Source organism: Echeneis naucrates, chromosome 3 (assembly GCF_900963305.1).
Source record: "Echeneis naucrates chromosome 3, fEcheNa1.1, whole genome shotgun sequence".
Taxonomy (NCBI): Eukaryota; Metazoa; Chordata; class Actinopteri; order Carangiformes; family Echeneidae; genus Echeneis; species Echeneis naucrates.
In genome coordinates this window covers 14,365,649-14,387,888 of record NC_042513.1, presented here as the reverse complement: position 1 = coordinate 14,387,888, position 22,240 = coordinate 14,365,649, and the positions used below count along the sequence as shown (strand labels likewise).

The window sequence follows — 22,240 nt, the reverse complement described above, 5'->3', positions numbered from 1 at the left end:
AATAAATGCATAATTTAGCTTTTTTTATTTGTTTTTTTTTTTTTTTAATCACACACACATATTTGGAGAGAGAGTCAAACAAACAGTTTCTGTTGTTCACTTTTTAGCAGTTCCTGCTCGGAATCAGCCCATTCCAGTGATGTAAGCTATGAGTGATGTAAGGCTAGCAGGATGGAAAAAGACTAGAGAGCTTTACTTGAGGAGTTAATTTGGCAAAAGATAAAAAATGCAATGATAACAAGAGAAGTATTGGAAACAACAATACCTTAAAATTAGTATGTAATGTGGTTGTGACACCAATCCAAATATTGGATGTCCTGCAAATCTGATTTTAGGTAAGCTACTGTAGGAAGGTGTGTCAGAATAAAAAAAATCTTCACGTCAGCAGTTTAATATGAGTAAGTCTTCAAACGTTTACAATTCATAGACTTTACTTGTATTGTCAAAGATGGTTGCATATATATGTTTAATTTTATAATCACCAAGTTTGAAGGTTGAGGATGTGAAAGCTTTTTTAACAATTCTTCCCTCCACTCTTCTGTGAGTAACTCCAGAGCTGAGTTATGGTTTTGAAAAGCAGTCTGCTTTTATTTTGAAAGCTGTAAGGAGGACCCCCCCCACGCCCCCTAATGAGTGGCTTGACAGCGGTGGTTCCCTCTGAGCTTTGACACACAGACCTGGTCCCAGTGTCTTTCCTCTGCACACAGCCAAGCATCCAGAGCTCTGTGTTCCTGCTGCCGCTGTTTTAAACACACGACCTGGACACCTGGAGCAGCACTGACCCAAAAACACGCCAACGAGGAAGATTTCAGCAGGTGTGAAGGTATTTCTGGAAAAGGTAGGAAATAACGTCTCTTCCCAGTTTTGATGAACAAGACTAGAGTGCTTTCAGACAAAATCACACCTGTTACACTAACAAATGGATGCATCACATCCATATCTATACAAACCCTCATCACTGTATTATCTATTGAAGTTGCATAAATGTTCTTTTGTTTTGTTTATTTGTAAGAAATTTATCTGAATCTGCCTAAATACGTTACCATTTGGTCTTTTTTGGGTCTTCCTTGTAAAATGGAGTGTATTTTCTGAAAAATAAAAAGATTGAACTTTGAACTTTTGTAAGAGCATGTGAAAGAAATTGGATTTTTTCTGAAAGCCTTTAATGGACTAGAAAAATATATCTCAGTGTCATTTCTGTGTGTTTGAGCACAGGATATGATAAATATCATTCGAATAAGAGCTGACATAATTTAGATATGATAATTATGCTACAGCAACTTTTTATTGAACTTGATGTTGTTTGTCCTGTATGTTTATGATGTTTTGTCCTCATTTGAAAGTCATTCTAACTTATTATTGGGTATTAGGACGCAGTTGTTCATTATATTTGAAGCAAGTTTAAAAGCAGCTGATGTTGTTGAAAGTTATGTAAAAATTGCAAAAGCTATGCCGTGTAAGTACAACGGGTCCTCCCTGTGGGAGTGTAAAATGAGTATTTAGATGACAGCTTTTCCACTGGGCTTAGGGCAGATGGAGATTAAAGCCTCCTTTGACTGTTCCCATCATGTCTCAGACTTTTCCGAGCCTCCTGCCTGAATGTGAGCAGTGTTGAGACGTGATGGAAAGGCACCATGTCGGAGCCCACGCCTCACTGTTTACATAGGGCTTCGGTGTCGTCAGAGATGCCATAATACAGGAACAGATCAGGTCTTATGGGTCCGGGTCTCCGTGGGAGGGGACTTCACCACAGAGGCTGAATGAGAGCAGTGTGGAGCGTGGCTCACACTACTCAACTGTCACTTAGTGCTCAGGAGGCACTCCCTGAACGTTTCAAACACTTTCGGATGCGTTTAAATAAAGTTAACTCCAACTCTGACAACAGACTCCTGTTCTCAAAAGCTGTACAGCCCACTGAGGAATGTTGGAAAACGCAGACATATCATGTGAATTATATCATTATAACCGGTTCAACTTGAGAGCAATTTAGCAAAAAAAAAAAAAAAAAAAAAAAGAAAGAAAAAGAAAAAGAAATAAATACAAAAGAAGACGTTCTGCACCAATATGCTGATTTTAGTTTTGACCCTTGTATGGCGGATGTTTCAGTCAGTTTCTTTTAGTCTTTTACTTTCCAGTTCTCCATTGCAGACTTGAACTACTACAGATATGATTTTACAGTGGTCAGGTTGTCTTGAGGTTGAAGCAAAACTTTGTTTCTGGCCCAGAAAAGACAAATCATACAAACGCTGGCTCTGTTATGTTAACCTGTGGACCCCCATAGGTTCAACATACTGGGAAAGGGACTGTGAGGGGACAGGCATTCAGCTACTAGATGTCACTAAATCCAACTGACCCTTTAAAGTCTGATTTTCTCATTAACTGTTGACTTAAATGAAAGATAGCCCAATAAAACCACATTTTTTAACAGATTCTAAAAAATGTATCGTGTATGTATTAAATGAATCTAGCATTTGTAAATGCATAGAAAATCTAAAGGATTCAGCAAAATAACATTTTACAGGAAAATCTATTAAATATCTTTGTTTATTTTTATTGCTTTCAGAATTATAACTATTTTTTTTTTATATTTATTTTAGATGACGAGTTACACTGACAAAATCTATTTTCGCTGTTTTTATTGCAATGGTACCATTTAATAATGTCTGTCTTACTACCAATATAAAGAAATGTTCTCATGTTGAGTGTAAATTCAAAAATAAGAACTGAAGTACAATTACCTTCATGAAATAGTAACCAAATTACATAACATTGTCATTCATACACTCTTTCAGACTGTTCACAGTATTAGAAAAGATTTCTTTTAATGCTTTTTCTGATGATTGGCACGACTTTTTAGCCTATAGACTCGGATATAAGTGTGTATTGTTGTATGTTGTGTAGACCTTTGCTCGTCGATATAAAGAAATACAAGCTGATTTGAGGAGAATTTATACTTTTCAGACTTTCACTGTAAAAGGAGATGGAAACCAAAGCTTTGACTCAGATATTTTACTCTTGAAAAAAAAAAACCCAACTTTATTTTAGTTATTTTCCCACCTGGAAATATGAGAATGTGTGTTAGCAATTTTTGAAAGAAATATCTCTTCTTTTTCTGCTGTAATTGAGTCTCTCACTTCTTGATTCTATCTTTCTCAAACAAGACTGAATTCAGAGACCTGGCCTTGAGTCAAACCTCTCTTAAAGAGACATACACTTCACATATATTCACATTTTGTCAGAAAAATCACAGAAAAGGTCGCTGCCAAATATTTAGTTGAAGCTGATGACATTTTCATTCCATTTGAACGTGTATTTGACAGCTGCATCAGCCTGGAAAACATCGATCAACATCATAGATTACACTGCCCTTGAGTTGTTTTCCTCAAGTCTCACATATTTGGCTCATTCATTTAGTGTCATGAATATGATATGTTCCACAGGGCTCCATCCTTGGTCCCTCTTTGTTCGTCTTGTATAACTGACTCCTGGAACATATTATCCACCAGTTCAAAAGGGTTGCTACAATAGTTACATGGATTTGTACAATTAATCAAAAACGGAATTCTTATTCATCAGCCCAGTTGGCCGAGTCTCAAAGTACGTAGGGGTATAACTCAGTCTGACTGCATAACTCCATTTGTGTTGGAGTTGCGTTTGACATTGTTCTCTTCACCAAAGTTACCCAAATAATCTTGCTCGCTCTTATAGGTCCCATAGATCCATCAGTCCAGGTTACTCACCAACTCACTCACTCAACTCTGGGACCTAAAACCTAGTTTGCCTGTATTTTGCTCATTTTACTTTGTTAATTTTCAGGTAAAATATGATTAGCTGGGCTGTGCTGCTTTGCCTGTGTCTGAATGTCATCTCCGCAACTTTTGACTACATGTATGAGGAGCATTCATTTTTGGGTAAAGTATTTTATACATTTTTAATTTTGAATCTATTTGGTTACTCTTCAGATAATTAGATTTTAAAGTTTGTGTTTTGATTTTCACTGCGTTTTGTGTTTTTCTCCTTCATAGACCCAGAGGATGTTCTGAGTGTGAGCATACCGCTAGAGGGGCCACAGCACCCTCTTTTGGGGGAAACAATGCTACTACCATGTTACTTTGAGGTGTGTGATTTTTAGCTGTCAGTTGTTTGCTTTGTTCATAAAACTATACATTTTACAGCCACAGCAAACCAAATGACTGTGTGAAATGCAGTTTGCAGTTAAAAATTCACTGACATTACTCAGATGTGAAGCCTCTTCAAGCTCATTGCGTTTGCAGTAAATTTATTGTATGGTTGTAGTTCAAGCTATCCATACCTTCATTTAGAGGAACACAAACTGCAGTTTTCAGCAATTAAGTTGTATATAAACATCTGTGCACCACCCAACTTCAAACAGAAAACAGACACACAATCACGGAATGGAAGTGAAACATTTAGCAACCAATGAGTCAATTTCCATCAGGAGTTGGTGGAGACCAAACAGGGACAGAAAAGGAGCATGGCTTTTGGAGTAGCATTTATTAAGTTCACAAAAACACTAATGGTTATACTTTAATTAATTTATTTATATTTCATTAACACTGAAAATAATTTGATGGTCCCATGAAGGATCACACTGTCCAGGACCCAGGGGCTCCCACTATTGGCCCCCTCTCTCATCGCATCAAATGGAGCCTTGTCACAAAAGAAAAAGTCACAACCATCCTTGTGGCCTTGGAAGGAGAGGTTCATGTCACAGAGAGCTACTTGGACAGAGTTCACCTGGTGGGATACCCCGGAACCCCAACAGATGCTAGCATGAAAATATCTGAGCTCAGATCTAGTGACACAGGAGTGTATCGCTGTGAGGTTCAGCACGGGATTGAGGACAACCACGACATCGTCCATGTGCAGGTTCAAGGTATGCACAATAACCTGTCACAGAAATGTCCCATACACCTTGCCTTCTCAGTAACTTTAGTCCTGTGGTACTACCCATTAAGACTTCAACAATTTTAAAACATTTGTTGATCAATACAGGTATTGTGTTCCACTACCGGGCCATCATGGGCCGCTACAGTTTGACTTTTGAGAAAGCTAAGGCAGCATGCACCCAGAACAGTGCAGTGCTGGCTTCACCTGAACAGCTGCAGGCAGCATACGATGATGGCTTCCACCAGTGTGACGCTGGCTGGCTCTCCGATCAGACAGTCAGGTTAGTTTGTGGTGTGAACTACTTGAACAGAGATTTGTTTGTTATTGAAGGTGTGAAACACAGTATTCTCTATGAAAGTGTCCTAACAACACAAAATATACTGAACATGCAAACAGCAATTTCAGAATTAATAAAAAAAAAACAAAACAAAACACTTAAAAAGTGTTAAAAAATTTTCCCTAGCATGATATTCTTTTAAGGAATCTCATTTCCCATTAACTGAAGGAAAAATCTGCAAAGAAACAGATTCAACAGTGGTCAGTAACATTAATATACTGTCCAAAGAATGTTCTTAAATTAAAGTCGAATATTCAACATTAAAATATCTGATACTATGATTCTACTGCGTTAGTTTTCACCTTAAACTTAATTTGAAATGCGTGAGCTCGAATCAAGACAAAATGAATAAAACAATTCTGAAAAATATGAAACTGTTGAAAGAAGATTTTCTTTTTTCATAAAAGATGGTGTAGCCCTAACCCCATCTGAGAATACATTGCAGTCTACAGAAAATAACAATTTTGTCAAACAAACAAACAGGAATAAATTGGTTTAAAGTTGTGGCAGAGCAGGAAGTATCAGAAACTGGTGTGCGTTTAGGAACAAGGAGTTTATAATACCATTTCAATAACCCATAGTCACATTCTGAAGCAAAGAGTGGTACTGACTATCTTGGACATGCTAAAGCAAATTTTTATTTAACTCTAAGGTACCCGATCCATGACCCCCGGGTGAACTGCTATGGTGACAAAGAGGAACTGCCTGGAGTCAGGACGTATGGAGTGCGAGACCTCAACGAGACTTATGATGTCTACTGCTTTGCTGAGAAGATGACAGGTACCCTTTAATGAACTTTGCAGAGACTGTCAGCTCATTTTCACTCTTACAAACTTTTCTCTGCTGCAGGCAGAGTGTTCTACACTGCTTCTGCTGAAAAGTTCAGCTTCTATGAGGCTGTGGAGGCGTGCTCAAAGGAGGGAGCTCGGCTTGCAACAACAGGTCAGCTCTACCTAGCCTGGAAGGGCGGGATGGATGTCTGCAATGCTGGCTGGCTAGGAGACAGGAGCGTTCGCTACCCCATCAACATTCGTCGGCCGCAGTGTGGAGGTGGTCTGCTGGGGGTGCGAACAGTTTACCTCCACACCAACCAGACAGGGTATCCACTCCCTGAATCGCGCTATGATTGCTTCTGCTACACAGGTACATTGTCCTTTAGAAACTGAAAATGCTGCTCGTCCTCATTATGTTCACCAACACTGACACAGCTCTGGGACGTGGTAGGACATCCAATTGGCATCTGACAAGGCAATGGATATTATGAGATGAAGCAAAGTCTCAGAGGAATGTTTCCAACATTTGGCGAAAATGTTGATACTAGGAATTGAGGCAGTTTAAGAGATGAGATCAATGTTTGTCTGGAGCTTCTATAAGTACAAAGCAACTTTAAGGGCCAGATATTTCCCTCAGAATATTTGTACAGAATGGAGATGTATTTCGTTGTAAAGATACTTAATTTCAATTATTAATAATTAACTAAAGATAAGTATTATTTATCAGCCATGGAAACAACAAAGTTTCAGTACTTTTATATATCTTTGTCCTGCATCACCTTCAGAGTCACCTGATGAGGAAAGTTCAGGCATGATAGACGGAGGAAGTGACATTCTTAGTGTTACCACGGTGACACAGAGCCCAGACATGTTCTTCAGGAGGACAACCACAGAGAGCGAGGCGATTGGAGAGGTGGAGACTCAACAACCCACCATTGTGGACTCAACCTACAGCCCCACCGAGCTCCCACTCCCTGAGCCACCCAATGTCACTGAGCTCATCACTGACGTGATAAAGTCAGTCACTGCTCAGCCCGTTGTAGGCAGGACACCCACCAAAGGCTTCATAATTCCACCAACTGGTCAGTGATGGAGCTGCTGATACCTGTAACACCAAATTGCAAATCCAGTGGGTCTTACTTGTAATAATGTTCCCATTGAGAAGAAAATATAGATTCCTCCTCATGAGAATTCTTTTGGTTTGTGTTTGCAGGAGTGGTCTTTCATTACCGCTCGGGGTCTGCTCGCTATGCATTCACCTTTGTTGAAGCTCAGCTGGCCTGTCAGAGTGTTGGGGCCTCCATCGCCACACCAGAGCAGCTGCAGGCAGCATACGACGACGGATATCACCACTGTGATGCAGGGTGGTTACTGGACCAGACTGTGAGGTGAATCTGAAATATATTTTCATAAGAGGTAAAGACAAAAAGATTCCTTGCCTCAAGAAAATTAAACCTTCACATTTGTTCTTGTCAAGGTATCCTATTGTTTTCCCTTGTGATAAGTGTGCTGGAGATCTGGGATATCAACCTGGAGTTCGGTCTTACGGCTTGAGGCCAGCAGATGAAAAATATGATGTGTACTGCTACATCGATAGACTCAGAGGTACGACATACATTGTTAAGGTTGAAAAATCACCAGCTTCTCAAAATTAAAAGCCCAGGGAGTTATCAACACTTAAATTATATTGTGCACAAGCTAGGTTGAATTGGTTGAATGACCATGAAAAGACTCAGGGTCTGGTCTCTAGTCTGTGGGCAAGTCCGGGCTGTATAGGGGTCCAGTCTCTCATTTACATCCCAGTTCATATTAAGGTGCAATATACAACATGGATTGCTGCATGTAGCATACAATGCACAAGTTTGCTTTTGTTAAACTATTGAGCACCCTTTAGGCCCATAGCCTACTGACGTTGAAATTACTTATTACTTTATTTGCCGGTAGGAGAGCATTAAAAAATTCTATGATGGCTATTCACTTTAGCCTAGCTGGTCACTGAAGACCCGACGTGTCTGAATTTGTTCCAACATAAAGGCAAATTAAACATCCATCCCATAGCTACATAGTTAACGTTAACTTTTGTGCTAATGCTCTGTAGGGATCGTAGACTGGCCCTACCTCAGGAAATCAGCATCGGAAAACCCTCGATGTTAAGGGCCAGATTCATAGGCCCTACCCCTTCATGAAAAAACGCACAAATTTTAGGGGTATGGGTTGTATTGGGACTGGGCTTTAGCTTTATAACCAGCTGTTCCATACTACGATGTGGAACAACAAAGCTGTGGAGCAACAGCGGGCTCAGTGTAGAAATTAGTGATTCCTTCCCAAAGGGCATCATTAATACTGGTGAGGAGAGCTATCTGACTAGAGGATGTGGTGAAGTCGGAGAAAGAAAACCACCCTTTTTTCCCCCTACCATTATATTAGGGGGCCCCCCCGCCCTCCCAACAGCACCTCCGCCCCGGTCAAATTAATTTCATGTAATTTAATTTTCTGTATAGCGCCAAATCCCAACAGACGCCGATTCAAAGTTAATTTTCCTATAGAACATGTCTATAATTACCTTGTGCTTTTATTAAACAACATGTTATTTACTCGACAGACTTCAAGACAACAAGCGGCATCACGTCAACAACAAAGGGACTGTAAACATGTGTACTATCTTTACCCCGTTTCTTTCACCTCCAAAAAATCCTATACTGTCATAGAAACAACACCAAAGTTCAGAAATGGAGTTTATTTCCCAGTAAAGGTTTCAACAAGCCTGCTCACCAAAAACAATGTTCCCCTTTACGCTGATTTATTGCTGAATCGTGCGTAGGTGCTATGTTACCGTGCGTACTAAGAAACGTGGTGATACACACCAGGTAATAATACGACCAAGATGTATGATGTAGAATGACCCGATTGTTATGGAGAAATAATCCAGGTATGGTGAGGATTATACATCGTGGCCGTATTCTTAACTGGAACATGTACAGACATGGCCCAACTACTCATCACAGAATACAGGTCTGTCTGTCTGTCTGCGCGCACGCGCGCACACACACACACACACAAAACATTAATAACGAGTAATGTCCCGGTCCTTGTGTGTGTTGTTGTGTCTGAAGTGGTGGAGTACTTATTCTAAATTTGCGGTCAATTTCTTTATGCAGAAATAAACTGCAAACTCAGCTGTTTCTGTCAAAGATAACGTTTTGTGTCGGGCTTTAATACAAGCTAGGCTAATGGACATTAGCATTAGAGCTGTCCAGTTAGCTTACGTTACAAGCTAACGGCCCTGTTTCTTACCTTGCTCTACGTTTCTCGTCCCAAATTCACCGTCACAACCTTTTTACAAAACATTTGTATAGAAAATTTCTCAACCCTTTATTTTCTTATTCTTCTTTCTTTTCCTTTCTGATCACTGGACTGATGCTAACTGGACATTTTCCTACCGAACTTCAGACAACAGGCTAGCATAGCAGCAGTAACCAATGGGGGCGGGGCTTAGCGAAGGATCGGTGGCCAAACCATTTGTTGGGGGGGGGGGGGGGGGGGTGGTTACAATTAGGAAGAAATATTATCTAAATATAATCTTTCACTAAAATAGTTCATCTCAGTGGGTGACTTGTTCGCTTTACTGGTCTAGTCTGTGGACGTCCTGTCTCCGGTCTGGTCTCGGTCCGTTCCTGGAGGGGTACCGTCACCGGTCCGGTCTGGTCCGGCCTAGGTCCTGGGGGGGCGTATCTGCATTAGCCCAGTCCATTACTCGCAACCAATTAACTCCATAGACACGTTCAGGTGCCCTCACCGGGAATGGACCTTTACATACATACATTACATACATTGATATTCATTACATACAGTAAGTCATATAACCACCATTACATTACATTACATTCACATACATATTAACATTAACCATCACTTAACCCCGGGGTTACATTACATTTACATTTACATTTACATCACCTACCCTAGCCGGGATTCGAACCCCTCCCACCTAGGTGCGGGGCGGCAGCGTTACCGCTGCGCCACAGCGCTGTTCGAGTTGCAGCATAAATTTGCGCTACTTCACCATTTCCCATTTACGTCACCTGACCTAACCGTGATGACGTAACACCCAGAGTGGGCTGCGATTGGCTCCAGCACCCCACGTGACCTCTTCCTCTTCGCGACTAACTAGTGTAAGTGATCTGGCAGTGATGTTTACTTAACGTAGGCTACTCTCGCACAGCTAGGCTAGCTGGTATCTATTTACACAAAGATTTACAATGAATGGCCGAACAAATGCATTCTCAATGTACTTTTTATATAATACATAACATACCAGTAACCTACACATTGGCTTGTTCCATTTCGCTTTCCGTACACCCAGCTGTGTTTCTAGTCGTGTTTCTTCCTTAAGTACGCACGGTAACTTAGCAACTACGCACGACTCAGCAGTAAATCAGCGTAAAGGGGAACAGGAATTTGGGGGGAACCGAATCGGTTGACACACCGGTCATTGTGTGTTGTGTCTGAAGCGATGCAGTACTTCTTCTTAAATTGCGGTCAGTGTCTTTGTCGGAAAGTGCTGAAATAACGCCAACAACTTAGATAAGTTCCTCTGCTTTACAGGCTACATGCTGTGGGTCAGCAGATCCCGCTTCCACATACTCTGCAAGGTGTAAAATGTCTCTCACCAACTCCCCAGAAAGTTGAAGCACATCCTGCGTCGCCGCCATGTTTTGAAAGACTTCCAGGTTTCACCAAAGCGATCATTAGACTCGATTCGCGTTAGCCCCGTCCAGGCCAGCTGACAGTCTTGCCTGTGCCCGGGACAATATAATCTTAGATAACGTTTCTTATTCTCTTTTCTTTTCCATTCTGATCACCGGACCGATGCTGACTGGACATTTTCCTACCGAACTTCAGACAACAGAAAACAGGATAGCATAGCAACAGTAACTAAGGGGCGGGGCTTAGCGAAGGATCGGTAGTAAATCTCTTAAAGGCCTTCAGAATGCTGCTGCACAAATATTAACAGGAACTATTGAAAAGAGATCATATGTCTCCCGTGTTAGCTGCTCTTCAGGCTGTCGGTAAAATACAGAGTAGAATTTAAATCCTTCTGTTAACATATAAAACTCTTAATGGTCAAGCTCCATCATTTCTCAGAGAGCTCATCGTTCCTTGCTGTCCTAATAGGCCACTCCGCTCTCTAGATGGAGGTGTACTTGGTCCCTGGAGTGTCCAAGAGTAAATCTAGAGGCAGATCTTTCAGTTATCAGTCTCCTCTGATATGGAACCAACTTCCAGTATCGATCCGAGGGCGGACTCCTTAGCAATTTTGAAGACCAGGCTTAAAAAATTTCTGTAAGACAGAGCTTATAGTTAAAAAGTTAAAGTCCATCTACTCTGTAGCTATGCTGCTGTAGGCCTAGGCTGCTGGCGGAAGGACTGAGCATCTTTCTTTGGCGCTTTTTTCATTTGGTGCTATACGTATAAATCTGATTTGATTTAATCAATTAAATTTACTTTGTTACTGTCCACCTCTGCAGAAAGCCACCTGCCCTCCCCAGAGAAGACAGTACAACAATGATTATTTTTTCTTTGCACTGACCGTTTGCTATCTCATCATCAGGTGATGTTTTCCATGTGGGATCCGCCGAAGGTCTCACCTATGATGAAGCTGCTTTTAGCTGTCAAGAGCAGAACTCTGTATTGGCCTCCACTGGACAGCTCTACGCAGCCTGGAGAATGGGTTTGGACCAGTGCCGAGCCGGCTGGCTACTGGATCGTAGTGTCCGTTACCCCATCAAGAAACCCCGTGCTGAGTGTGGAGAAGGAAAATCAGGAGTGCACACTGTGTACGCCCACCCCAACCGGACTCAATACCCTAAACCTAACACCAAATTTGATGCATACTGTTTCAGAGGTAGGAACTAAGTTAAGAATTTTTTTTTTTACCATTTATTATTATTGATTCACTCACCATCATCTCCCACTGTTAATTCCTGCAGCCGACTTTCTTCTTCTAGCTAATGAAACTGGATTAAACATCACAGATATCCAAGAGGCTCTTGTAAACATGACATCAATTACTGATTTGTTGAGGCCTGGTAAGCTGTAATTACATCAACTTTTTTAACTTTCCAAATTTCCCCATTATTTCTCGTGTTTATAACACTTTTTCTTTTTCATCTGTTTTTAGTTGTTCCCTCTATTGCACCACCCATCCACGTGGAGACATCGGGCTCTGGGTCAAGCTCAGCAGTTGATGGTGCCTCTGGGGGTCACTCTGGAGATGTGTCTGGTTCTGAGGACCAGGTAACCTCTGGATACCTGTCTGGTTCTGGGGACGAGGTTACCTCTGGATACCTGTCTGGCTCTGGAGATGTGTCTGGTTCTGGGGACGAGGTTATCTCTGGATACCTGTCTGGCTCTGGGGATGTGTCTGGTTCTGGGAACGAGGTTATCTCTGGATATCTGTCTGGCTCTGGAGATGTGTCTGGTTCTGGGGACGAGGTTATCTCTGGATACCTGTCTGGCTCTGGAGATGTGTCTGGTTCTGGGGACGAGGTTATCTCTGGATACCTGTCTGGCTCTGGAGATGTGTCTGGTTCTGGGGACCAGCTTACCTCTGGATATCTGTCTGGCTCTGGAGAGCTCACTGGTTTTGGAGATCAGCCTGCTTCTGGGGACCCATCTGGCTCTGGCAGTGGAGGGTCAGGTCTTAGCAGTGCCGATGGTTCTGGATCAGGTCTAAGTGGAGAAGAATCTGGGTTCTCTGTTGTTTTTTCAGGCATTGACCGCATTATCTCTGAAGAGCGTTCTGTCTCAGGAAGAATCCAAGAAGCTGGAGAGGGGAGCACAGGGATCCTTATCTTTGATGCATCTAAAGTAGGCTCTGGAGAGATCAGTGGCAGTGGGGACCTCTCTGGATTTGGTTCAGGATCTGGATTCAGCTTTGTGGACTTTGGTTCTTCCACTGATAGCTCTGAGGAAAGTAAACAATTAAATGGCATGCCATCTGGTTTCCTCCTTACTCGGGACTTTTCTGGGTTCAGTGGTTTCCCATCAGGATTCTCTTCTGGAAGTGCCAGTGGACAATCAGGAGAGTTCTCAGGTAGAGAGCAGATGTTACTGATCCACGATGAACTGATTGATACATCTACTACTATTACCCACAAAGAGCATGAGCTTGGTGGAGGCTCACTGATGTACAGTGGCTCTGGAGACATTTCAGGATCTGGTGAGCTCAGTGGGGAACTCAGTGGCGATCTCAGTGGTTCAGCTTTAGCGAGTGGCTCCGGGTTTGGCTCAGGTGTGACCTTGTTGGGCTCAGGATTCACTGAGCTTACAGTGTCATCCTATGGAGAGCAGGAGGCTTCTGGATTTTTACTCTACAGCTCTGGACAAGCAAGTGGCGAACATCTGTCTGGATTTGGAAGCTCAAGTTTCCTTTCTGGATCTGGTGAGGAAATGTCTGAATCTGAGTCTTCTACAAGTGGAGAAGAAAGTAGTGTTACACTTCTGGGTAGGGATTTCATATCAGAAGCATCTGTAGACGTGACACTGTCCATGGAGCTTGGACAGGGATCTGTGGAGTACAGTAGCGAAGGAGGAAGTAGCAGCAGTGGCCTTTATTCTGGGAGCAGAGATTATGACTCATCCATAGCCAGCAACATTTTAGCTACCGGAGCTTCTTCTGGACACCTACCAGAGATGGTGCTACCCTCTCCATCCAGTAAAGGGGCACTTACAGAGAGCACGAGAGGACCAGAGGCAGCCTATAGTGAGGCTGATCTGTCCAAGACCCATCATGATGTCTACATGACCCATGGCCCTGCAGTTGTCCCTGCAGGTCTGGCTACTCCCCCAACAACAGCAACACTAACTGCTATGCAAATACCAAGCACTGTGGGAAGAACAGAGTCAGTAGAAGGTAGGCTGACCAGAGAAAAAAGTCATTGGGTTTTTGGGAATTGGCCAGAATTTAAAAGCTAATTGTATATTGTCTCTGACTACGGATTTGTAGTTGAGGAGACTGTAACTTATCACTACAAGTGTCCAAACAGAGTCCAAACAGATGACAGAATTCATATTCTACTGCCTTATGGAGTCTGTAAAAAGATTTAAATCAAAGACCATATATGTTCTCACAGAACAACAATTTCTACAATCTATTGGTATGTGTCTGTTCCCTACAGTGAACACCAATCAATATATTCCTTTTAGCAAAGAGATTGACTCTGTAGTGTGTAAGAGTGTTTTAGCTTTTCCAGCTAAAATGTCTGGGTTAATGATCCTTCAAACCCTTCATGGGAGCGTCTACGGACAATTGCCTGTCCTTGGTTTTGACCATTTTATGCTAAAGTGTGTCAGTCAGAAGCAAAGTCTTCATTTTAGTCTTCATTTCAGTCTCGACGTAGAAACATAGCAGGTTCTGTCCCTAAAACAACTTAACAGATTATAAGAGAGTACTTTAGTGTTTTTATAATTTCTTCTTTACTCTGTAATATTGTGGCACCACTGCAAAGTCGATGCATCTTAAAGCTGTGTTCAGGCGTGAGGAATGTAGGAGTGGCCCCGGTGTCTTATCTGTTAGAGCATAAACAATCCTCTAAACAACAATCCTTAAATCCTCTAAGGGTTTGAATGGGTCCCGTGTGTAAAAAAAGTGTTCACAGTCACACTCGTAAGCCGGTAATAAGGGAAAGAACAATCATCGAATGGATTGTGCTGTTTTTTTGTTTTTTTTTTTTCATGCTGATAAGAACTACATTTCAAAGTCAAAACTACCCTATCAGCCCTCTACTTTAAATTACTCACAAATCCCTATTTTGGAAGTAGTATTTCCTGTGCTTAATGGACGGAATCACATTTGTTTCAGGTGGCTTCAACCCATGTGATCCCAACCCATGTGGTGCCGCTTCATGTACAGTAGAGGATGGAGTTGCTCTCTGCCATGGTGAGTCCCCCCAAAAAAGGCATCTAAATTTTTTCTTCTCTTCTCCCCTTTGTTTCTCTTATTGAATTCAGAATCAGTTGATGGTGAATTTGTCTCCACCAGTAACATTTTTCTGGACGTATTTACCGTTGCACATTTTGCATGCTTTGTATTGTTGGTTTGCATTCTATTTATTAATCAGTTATATTTTCATATAAACATTCAGCTGACTGTGATTATATTTACTGTTTATGAATCAGCCTTACCAAAAAATGTCTTTTCTCTCCCTGCTGTTCCTTCCTGATGTGTTTTGCATCCCATTTTGTGTTGTTGTGATTTCTTTTTATGTTGCATTTTGTCTTTGTCTGACTCTGGGTCCTTCTGTGTTTGTGTGGCAGATTTGAATCGCAAGGTGTTTGTCATATATGTATCAACTCTGCTGTGATGTAGTACAAACTTTGTGTCATGTGTTTATCACAACTGTCTACAGCCAAATTGTTGTTTTTGGTATGCTGAGCAAGTGTGTCCAGCTCTGCTTTATGCATGCTTAACCTCAGGCAGCATACTGTATGTACTCTCTGACATCATGTGCTTGCTTTCGTCCTGCTGGAAATGAATACTGAAATTCTGCTGCAACTAATCACAGATTAGATAAACCTTGTGCAGATATTTAAACTACTTGTTAATCTTTACAACAACATACATTACGTTTCCGTTTTTCCGTAATATATTGCCATCATTTTGTAACCTGAAGGATCTCAGAGAATATGACTCACCATAAACACAAGAACAAAGATAGTGACTGAGTCTGCATTAAGGCCTATCTTCATCTGTCGTTGCAGCAGCTTCGGTATTATTCACTAACTCCTCGATACTGAGGTGTAATAGTCCCGCTATCCCACTCCCTCTTCCTTTTGGTTTGATGCCCACCTCCAATCCCTCCCCACCCCATGCTGAAACAGTAGTGTCACCCGCCCCCTTTTTTGCAGAGGTAGATGTGTGCCATTCCAACCCGTGTGCCAATGGAGCCACCTGTGTGGAGAGTGCAGACTCTTACAAATGCTTATGCCTGCCAAGTTACGGAGGGAAACGCTGTGAGATCGGTATGAGATCAGCTTCAGCTAATCAATACTAACACCAACCCCTCAAAAACAACTGAAGGGAGAGAGATGCTAAAGTTGACCAGCTAATAGCATCATCACTCACTGTGGCTCTGTAGGAATACAAAGCAATGGTATTGCAGTTGCTAAGGTAAGGCAACTTGGAATTTGGGTCTTGCTGAGGTGCCAAACATGTCAAAGTCCTGTTCATGAACACATCTGCTGAGGTAATCAAGGAGCATGCAATTACAGCTGATTAGTGTCCCATTATTGCAAAATTTACCATTAATGGGTCTGTCCCCATTCATAACATGAAGTGCCTGAAGGTTAAAATGGAAAGAATGACTGGCATGGCAACTTTAACTAAGGAGGGAGGGGATTTAGAGAACATTACATTTGCAAAATTAAAAACTGTGTTCCCTACTCATAAACCACAAAAACTCAATGTCCTTAGAAGAAAGTACTTCCAACTAAAACTGCTGATAGAAAAACATTTTCACTTTGACTTGTTCCAACAGGACTGAATGTCAGTACTCATATCTGTGAGTAATGCTGAGTATCAGGGACTTTGTTTTTGAAAGGCCTGCTCTATGTGCACAGTGAGAGATTGACATCTCAAAGAGCAAATAAACTAAATTAGTTAGCTGGGGTGAGTGGGAAAATATGTTTCATGTAATCCAAGTGAAGTGACCCTTTAAATGAAATCATCAAAGTCAAGCAAGAGAATGAATGGAGCCTTTGAGTGTTACAGCAAAGGAAAAAAAAATGGAAATTCATATTTACATCACCATGGGCCGTGGGCTTCCTGGCTAAAGTGAATGATTATGTGTAGTTTTCCATGATTTCTCTTTTAGGACATTTGGTTTGTGCACCAGGATGGAAATGTTTGTCATCAGATTCATCCAACATGCCAGTGACTGAGAGCAGCACAGTGGGAAAATATGTTCCTCCTTGACTCACAAAACAAGCACAGAATATATAAAACATTACTTAATAGGTTGTGTACGGCATCAAGAGCTGCATCAGTAAATACTTAGGTGAAAAAGAACAGAAATGGCTCTTCATCAACAACTGAGGCATCCTTAAGTGTGGATAAAGAATGATGTTGAATCTTCAGAGGCATAAAAACTGAACTTGAATGAAGTGACCTGTTTATCAAAATGTTCCTTCCTCTGTGTTGTGGCCGCAGATGAGCAGCAGTGTGAGGATGGCTGGACTAAGTTTCAGGGGAACTGCTACCTGCACTTCTCTGACAGAGAGACGTGGCTGGATGCTGAGGGTCGCTGCCGTGACCTCAGTGCCCATCTAGTCAGCATCATCACCCCAGAGGAGCAAGACTTTGTCAACTGTAAGTGCTCATAATTGTATTTTTGTGTCCATGAAGACAGGAGAATGGAAAAATACAGTCCTAAGTGAATTCCACCATTTCTGTGCTACAGCAAACGCACAAGACTATCAGTGGATCGGGCTCAATGACAAGACAGTTGAAAATGACTTCCGCTGGACAGACGGCGCTCCACTGGTGAGTCAGCACACTACAGTGGGTTAAGGCTGGAGTATGGGTGGATGGATCAGTGGTTCCTAACCCGTTTGGCCTCAAACTACTGAAATCAAGTTGTTTTCCATGGAGTCTTTGTACATTCAGAAGGTGGCTAGTTCAAACTTTTTTTTTTCTTTTGAGGGAGGGAGGTGACAAAATTCAAACTAGAACAGTGGCTTAAGCACATGGATAGTCTTTCCTTAAAGACATCCAGTGGTGGTCAGCAGAGTCCAGAGTTATATCTAAACTCCTCACTGCCAGAACCAGCTTTGCACTGAAAGGTCTGAGAGTGTGGAGTCCCTGCTCAACTATGAAAGAGTTGGCCCATTGCTATTTTTTTTTTTTATTCTGTAATTTTATCTTCCTGGTTTTAAGAAAATTCTGTTTTGATGCAGAAAGGCTTTAATACCTGGATTTGAGAACTGAAAATATTTGGTTTAGCTTGTCTGCTGTTCCCCTGTTGTAAAGTGTATGTATTTCCTTCTCTTCTTCAGCAATTCGATAACTGGAGGCCAAACCAGCCAGATAATTACTTCAACTCTGGAGAAGACTGTGTGGTGATGATCTGGCATGAGAAAGGCCAGTGGAATGACGTGCCCTGCAATTACCACCTGCCATTCACCTGCAAGAAAGGTCCAGGTACAGTATAATGGTTCAGGCAGTACGGTGGCCCTGATGGCTATTTTGCAAATGGTCTAAAAACGGACTCAACTGTTGACTTTGGGCCCAGATTGTATGTGTTGAGAGACAATTAAACATATTGATACATAAACTGGACACCCATTCAAAAGCAAAATTTATGGGTCATGTCTCAGTTAGTACACACCAAACTGACTTTGTGGTAGGTAGCATGAGGTAAAACCAGGTGTCAATCCACCGGGTTGTCACCTTTTGCTCTGCGAGCTGCCATTTTGAAGCCATGAGTACGTAAGTCGTAGTAACTTACGTAAAACTTTTTACATAGACTTCAATACAATCTGACTTTTTTTTACAACCAGTGAAGTCCTCCCTTATGGTCGTTAAATAGAAGGTTTAAGGTTTCTGCAGCATTGGTTTTTCCTTCTAGACCAGTCTGTCAATTTTTATAGAGACTATGAGTAAAACCCAACACTTTTGTTCTGGCTACTGTGAGAGACACATAGACAATAAATGGTCTGATTATCTCCCCAGTGTCCTGTGGCGCTCCACCGGAGGTCAAGAACGCTCACATGTATGGTAACATGAGGGAGGAGTATCCTGTCAACGCCATCATCAGGTATCAATGCAACCCAGGATTTAGACAGCGCCACCTGCCAGTGGTCCATTGTAAAGCAGACGGACAGTGGGAGAAACCCAAGGTGGAATGCACGGATGGTGAGCATGCCCTCTGTGGATGTCCTGCTATCCACCAGTCCACTCAGTGTTAAGTGAGGACAGGTGTTGTTTTCAATCATTAACTCATCCGTAATATTTTTTTCTGCCCCTGCAGTGAAAGCCAGAAAAATAAGACAGCAGAGGGAGAGCAGAACTCCAGCAACCAGCAGGAACATTCACTGAGAAAGAAGGAAGAAGAGAGATTGTTTTTTTGAAAGCACATTTACACAACAAGAAAAAGTGCATTTTCCATTTTGGTGAAGATGATATGAGTGGGTAATTTGCTGGGAGACCCTCATGAAGGGTGCTTCATCATGGTAATGTGATTTTTGTCTGCCCTTTCCCCTGCCCCTGATAATACATTTTGATTAGATGCATTCATTTTATTTCCATTGTGTGCATTCTAATGTAATTTCATTTGGTGATATCATTGCTGGGCTGCTTTGTTCTGTAAGAGTTTTACATTCATGGATGGCAGCATCTGTCTGATTTATTGTAGTCTGCTGTAGATCTGTAGCACAGAGATGGATGATGGTGGATATTGCCATGTTAGGATTTCCTCAAGAGGTGGCATATGGTGGAAGGTACAGAATAATTGAGTTTCTGATTGCATGGATCTTTGAAATTTCTTTTGGAGGAAAACAATGCAGGGAGGGAATATTATTATATTTTCCCCCATGGCTCCTGCTCCTCTCTACACTCAGCAGTCAGTGTAGTTGAAGTTATCAGGGCTCATTTTTCCCTCTTTTAAGAAGCACCATCCTGTGATACAGCATAAAAAACACAGCCATCCAACATGGTAAAATATCCCAGTTTTAATGAAACTGAGCACATCAGAGCACTCTTCAGAATAAGAACAAAATGAGATAAATATCATAATTAACTGTGGAGCTTTTCAAGAACAATCAGTTTTTATGAAAGTATATTTTGTATTATGGACTGTGGCTCTTTATACATTTTACTCATTTGGATTAAATCCAGTTAAATCTAATCTGTTATCTCAGGTTTAGGGGTTGGTTTATTGTCAGCCACATTTGTAACCAAAACTATTTCTTTTGTTGTTTTTTCCTTTTCTTTTTTTGTATTCAGACACATTGAACCATTGTAAAGAAAGAAATAGTTGAGTAACTAATAAATACAGAGATTCATACCTCCATAAGAAAGTAAGAGCCAGGGTTCAGTCATAAATTGAAGTTAAATTACAACTTATATAAATGTGTTATAAATACCTTAATTTAATTGAACTAATTTAACACTCAGCAGAAAAGTAGATAAAAGTATTTCCCAAAAGACAGGGACAATTTATTTCATTTTAGATTCCTATAACCGAAAAATAGGTCTAATATCTCAACGTGAATGCAGATCTTTTTAGGATTATTGGATGGTGTGGAATTATTTTGACACCTATAAAGAGGTTTTATTGGAGATTTTATGTGATCAGAAATGTATACAAGAAAGAGAAAAAAATCTAATTACTGGTAGCTACGAGTTGAACTAGACTAAGAAAAGCAAATAAAACCCAGTAAAGTAACGGTCAAGTCTTGTCATAATGATGGTTTACAGCAGCGACTTCTGTCAATGTGAGCACACAAGTTTTTATTTATTAATTTTACACAGTGACACTGAGTCTTTCTGCTGGACTGAGCCAGTACACAGGAGAGATTCATATAAAGCTACAGCAGCATCAGGAGCACACAGTTGGGACGAATCAAGTTCTTCTAGCTTCACATTTCATATTGTATTTGTAGATGGAGAGATACAGACTTTCATGTCTGGCTGGTTTGGGTTTTTTGTTTTCTGTGTCTTTGACACTATCATTTTCCACAGACTGTGCAGTGCATGGTGTTTGTGTGGAACAAGTGTCAGTATAATGAACCTCCCATCTCTTCCATTTGTGCAACCTCAGAGAAAATAACCTTGCCGTAAACACTACAGGGTCAAATGCTTGTTTGTTTGTTTTTTTCCTTCGAACTTTGACTGCTTTCATTTTTGTACTTATGTTGTGTAATTATTGCTGTATGTGGGGCTGTGCCTCCTTCAAACATGCAGCCATCTGCAGAGTGATAACCCAAAGACTTGTAACTTGTACATGTTCATGTCTGTTCTGGTCCATTTTACTCACTGATTTAAAGAGTGAGGCTGGATGGCAATCGACATTTCTCTTGTTTATTGCATAAAAAGACTAAAACCAAGCATTGTGTGTGCATTCACAGCCTGGTATATATCATTCTTCTGACCCACATAGCTCCATTGTTATTCCACATGAACAAGAGCAGCAAATGTCTATGAATCCACAGGTGAAAACACTGACTGTACGGAAAAGTTAACAGTGGACTCCTGGTAAAAAAAGAAGCCAGGTTATATTAAAGTCTGCCGGAAAATGTCCCTATTTCTCACTTATCAGCTCAGCAAAAGTTTTTTTTCTTTTTTTTTCTGGTGATTTTATGATCTCAGCCTGTAGTTTCAAGTCTTCAAGGCAACGTGTTGCTATTTTTTTTAAATGATGGTCGAATTTAGAGGATAATAGACCATAAAGCAATGGATGTATTAGGGGGTGCAGCTACTATGTGATTGACGGAATACAGAGCAGGTCAGATTCTCCCTCCTCCCATGAAGGGTTCGAAGAAGCAGGTCCCAAACAGTGGGTGACGCCACAGGAGGTTGCCACTTGGTTAATAAAGGCATCCAATTAATTTATTATTTCTTCCTGGTTGTCTGATTAAAACAAAGATGTCCACCAGCATTTGGGGGAAAATTTGGACCTTTTTAAAATTTGAATGATGCATTTTCATTTTGCTGACTTTTTCATGTGACTGATTTATTTTTTATTTACTCAAAGAAAGACTTCAGTCTTATCCTTTTAATGCACGCACACATCGAGTTGATCTGAAAATCACAGGCACTGCAATGGTGAAAAAATTATTTTTTTTTTATGGGAGCAGATAAAGGAAGTGACACAATAGAGATAATATATAAAAATACATTTGATTTTTATCCTTGTTGATGTTTTATTGCTCAAAGTGCACAGGAATGAACCGACATGAGCCCCAGATCTCAGTGTACTCTGAAAATGCACCAATCAGTGCCAAATAAAAACACTTTGTTCCCTGCCTACTGTGATGGATTCAGCTTTTTGCCATGACTCTCTAAAGCTCATCTCTGCTTCCACATACACGACTACCTGAAGCTGTCTCTAGTCTCAAGGGGGGTCTGCTCTCTGTGGAAGTCTTCATCCGACGTGTTGTGATATATCATAATCCATCCATCTCCCGCTTTTCCAGACTGCGCTACGGACAATTTAGTCAC

General features: G+C 41.2%; 1 protein-coding gene across 3 annotated transcripts; it reads left to right on the top strand.

The window, feature by feature from the left end:
• The first annotated feature begins 694 nt into the window (after positions 1 to 694).
• On the top strand, positions 695 to 22,044 carry LOC115041067 (aggrecan core protein-like). 3 transcript variants are annotated; one of them, XM_029498355.1, is made up of 20 exons: positions 695 to 838; positions 3,817 to 3,911; positions 4,026 to 4,117; positions 4,606 to 4,897; positions 5,017 to 5,191; positions 5,901 to 6,028; positions 6,098 to 6,391; positions 6,807 to 7,103; positions 7,235 to 7,409; positions 7,499 to 7,626; positions 11,633 to 11,926; positions 12,030 to 12,110; positions 12,203 to 13,936; positions 14,885 to 14,962; positions 15,931 to 16,044; positions 17,231 to 17,389; positions 17,481 to 17,563; positions 18,076 to 18,220; positions 18,752 to 18,934; positions 19,050 to 22,044. In XM_029498355.1, exons 2-20 carry the CDS (start codon positions 3,824 to 3,826, stop codon positions 19,115 to 19,117), a joined length of 4,608 nt encoding a protein of 1,535 aa, XP_029354215.1. In that variant the 5' UTR covers positions 695 to 838; positions 3,817 to 3,823; the 3' UTR covers positions 19,118 to 22,044. The 3 variants fall into 3 exon arrangements, with proteins under 3 accessions (XP_029354215.1, XP_029354214.1, XP_029354216.1); XM_029498354.1 differs by having other exon boundaries at positions 12,012 to 12,110; XM_029498356.1 differs by lacking the exon at positions 15,931 to 16,044 and having other exon boundaries at positions 12,012 to 12,110.
• The last annotated feature ends 196 nt before the right edge of the window (positions 22,045 to 22,240 follow it).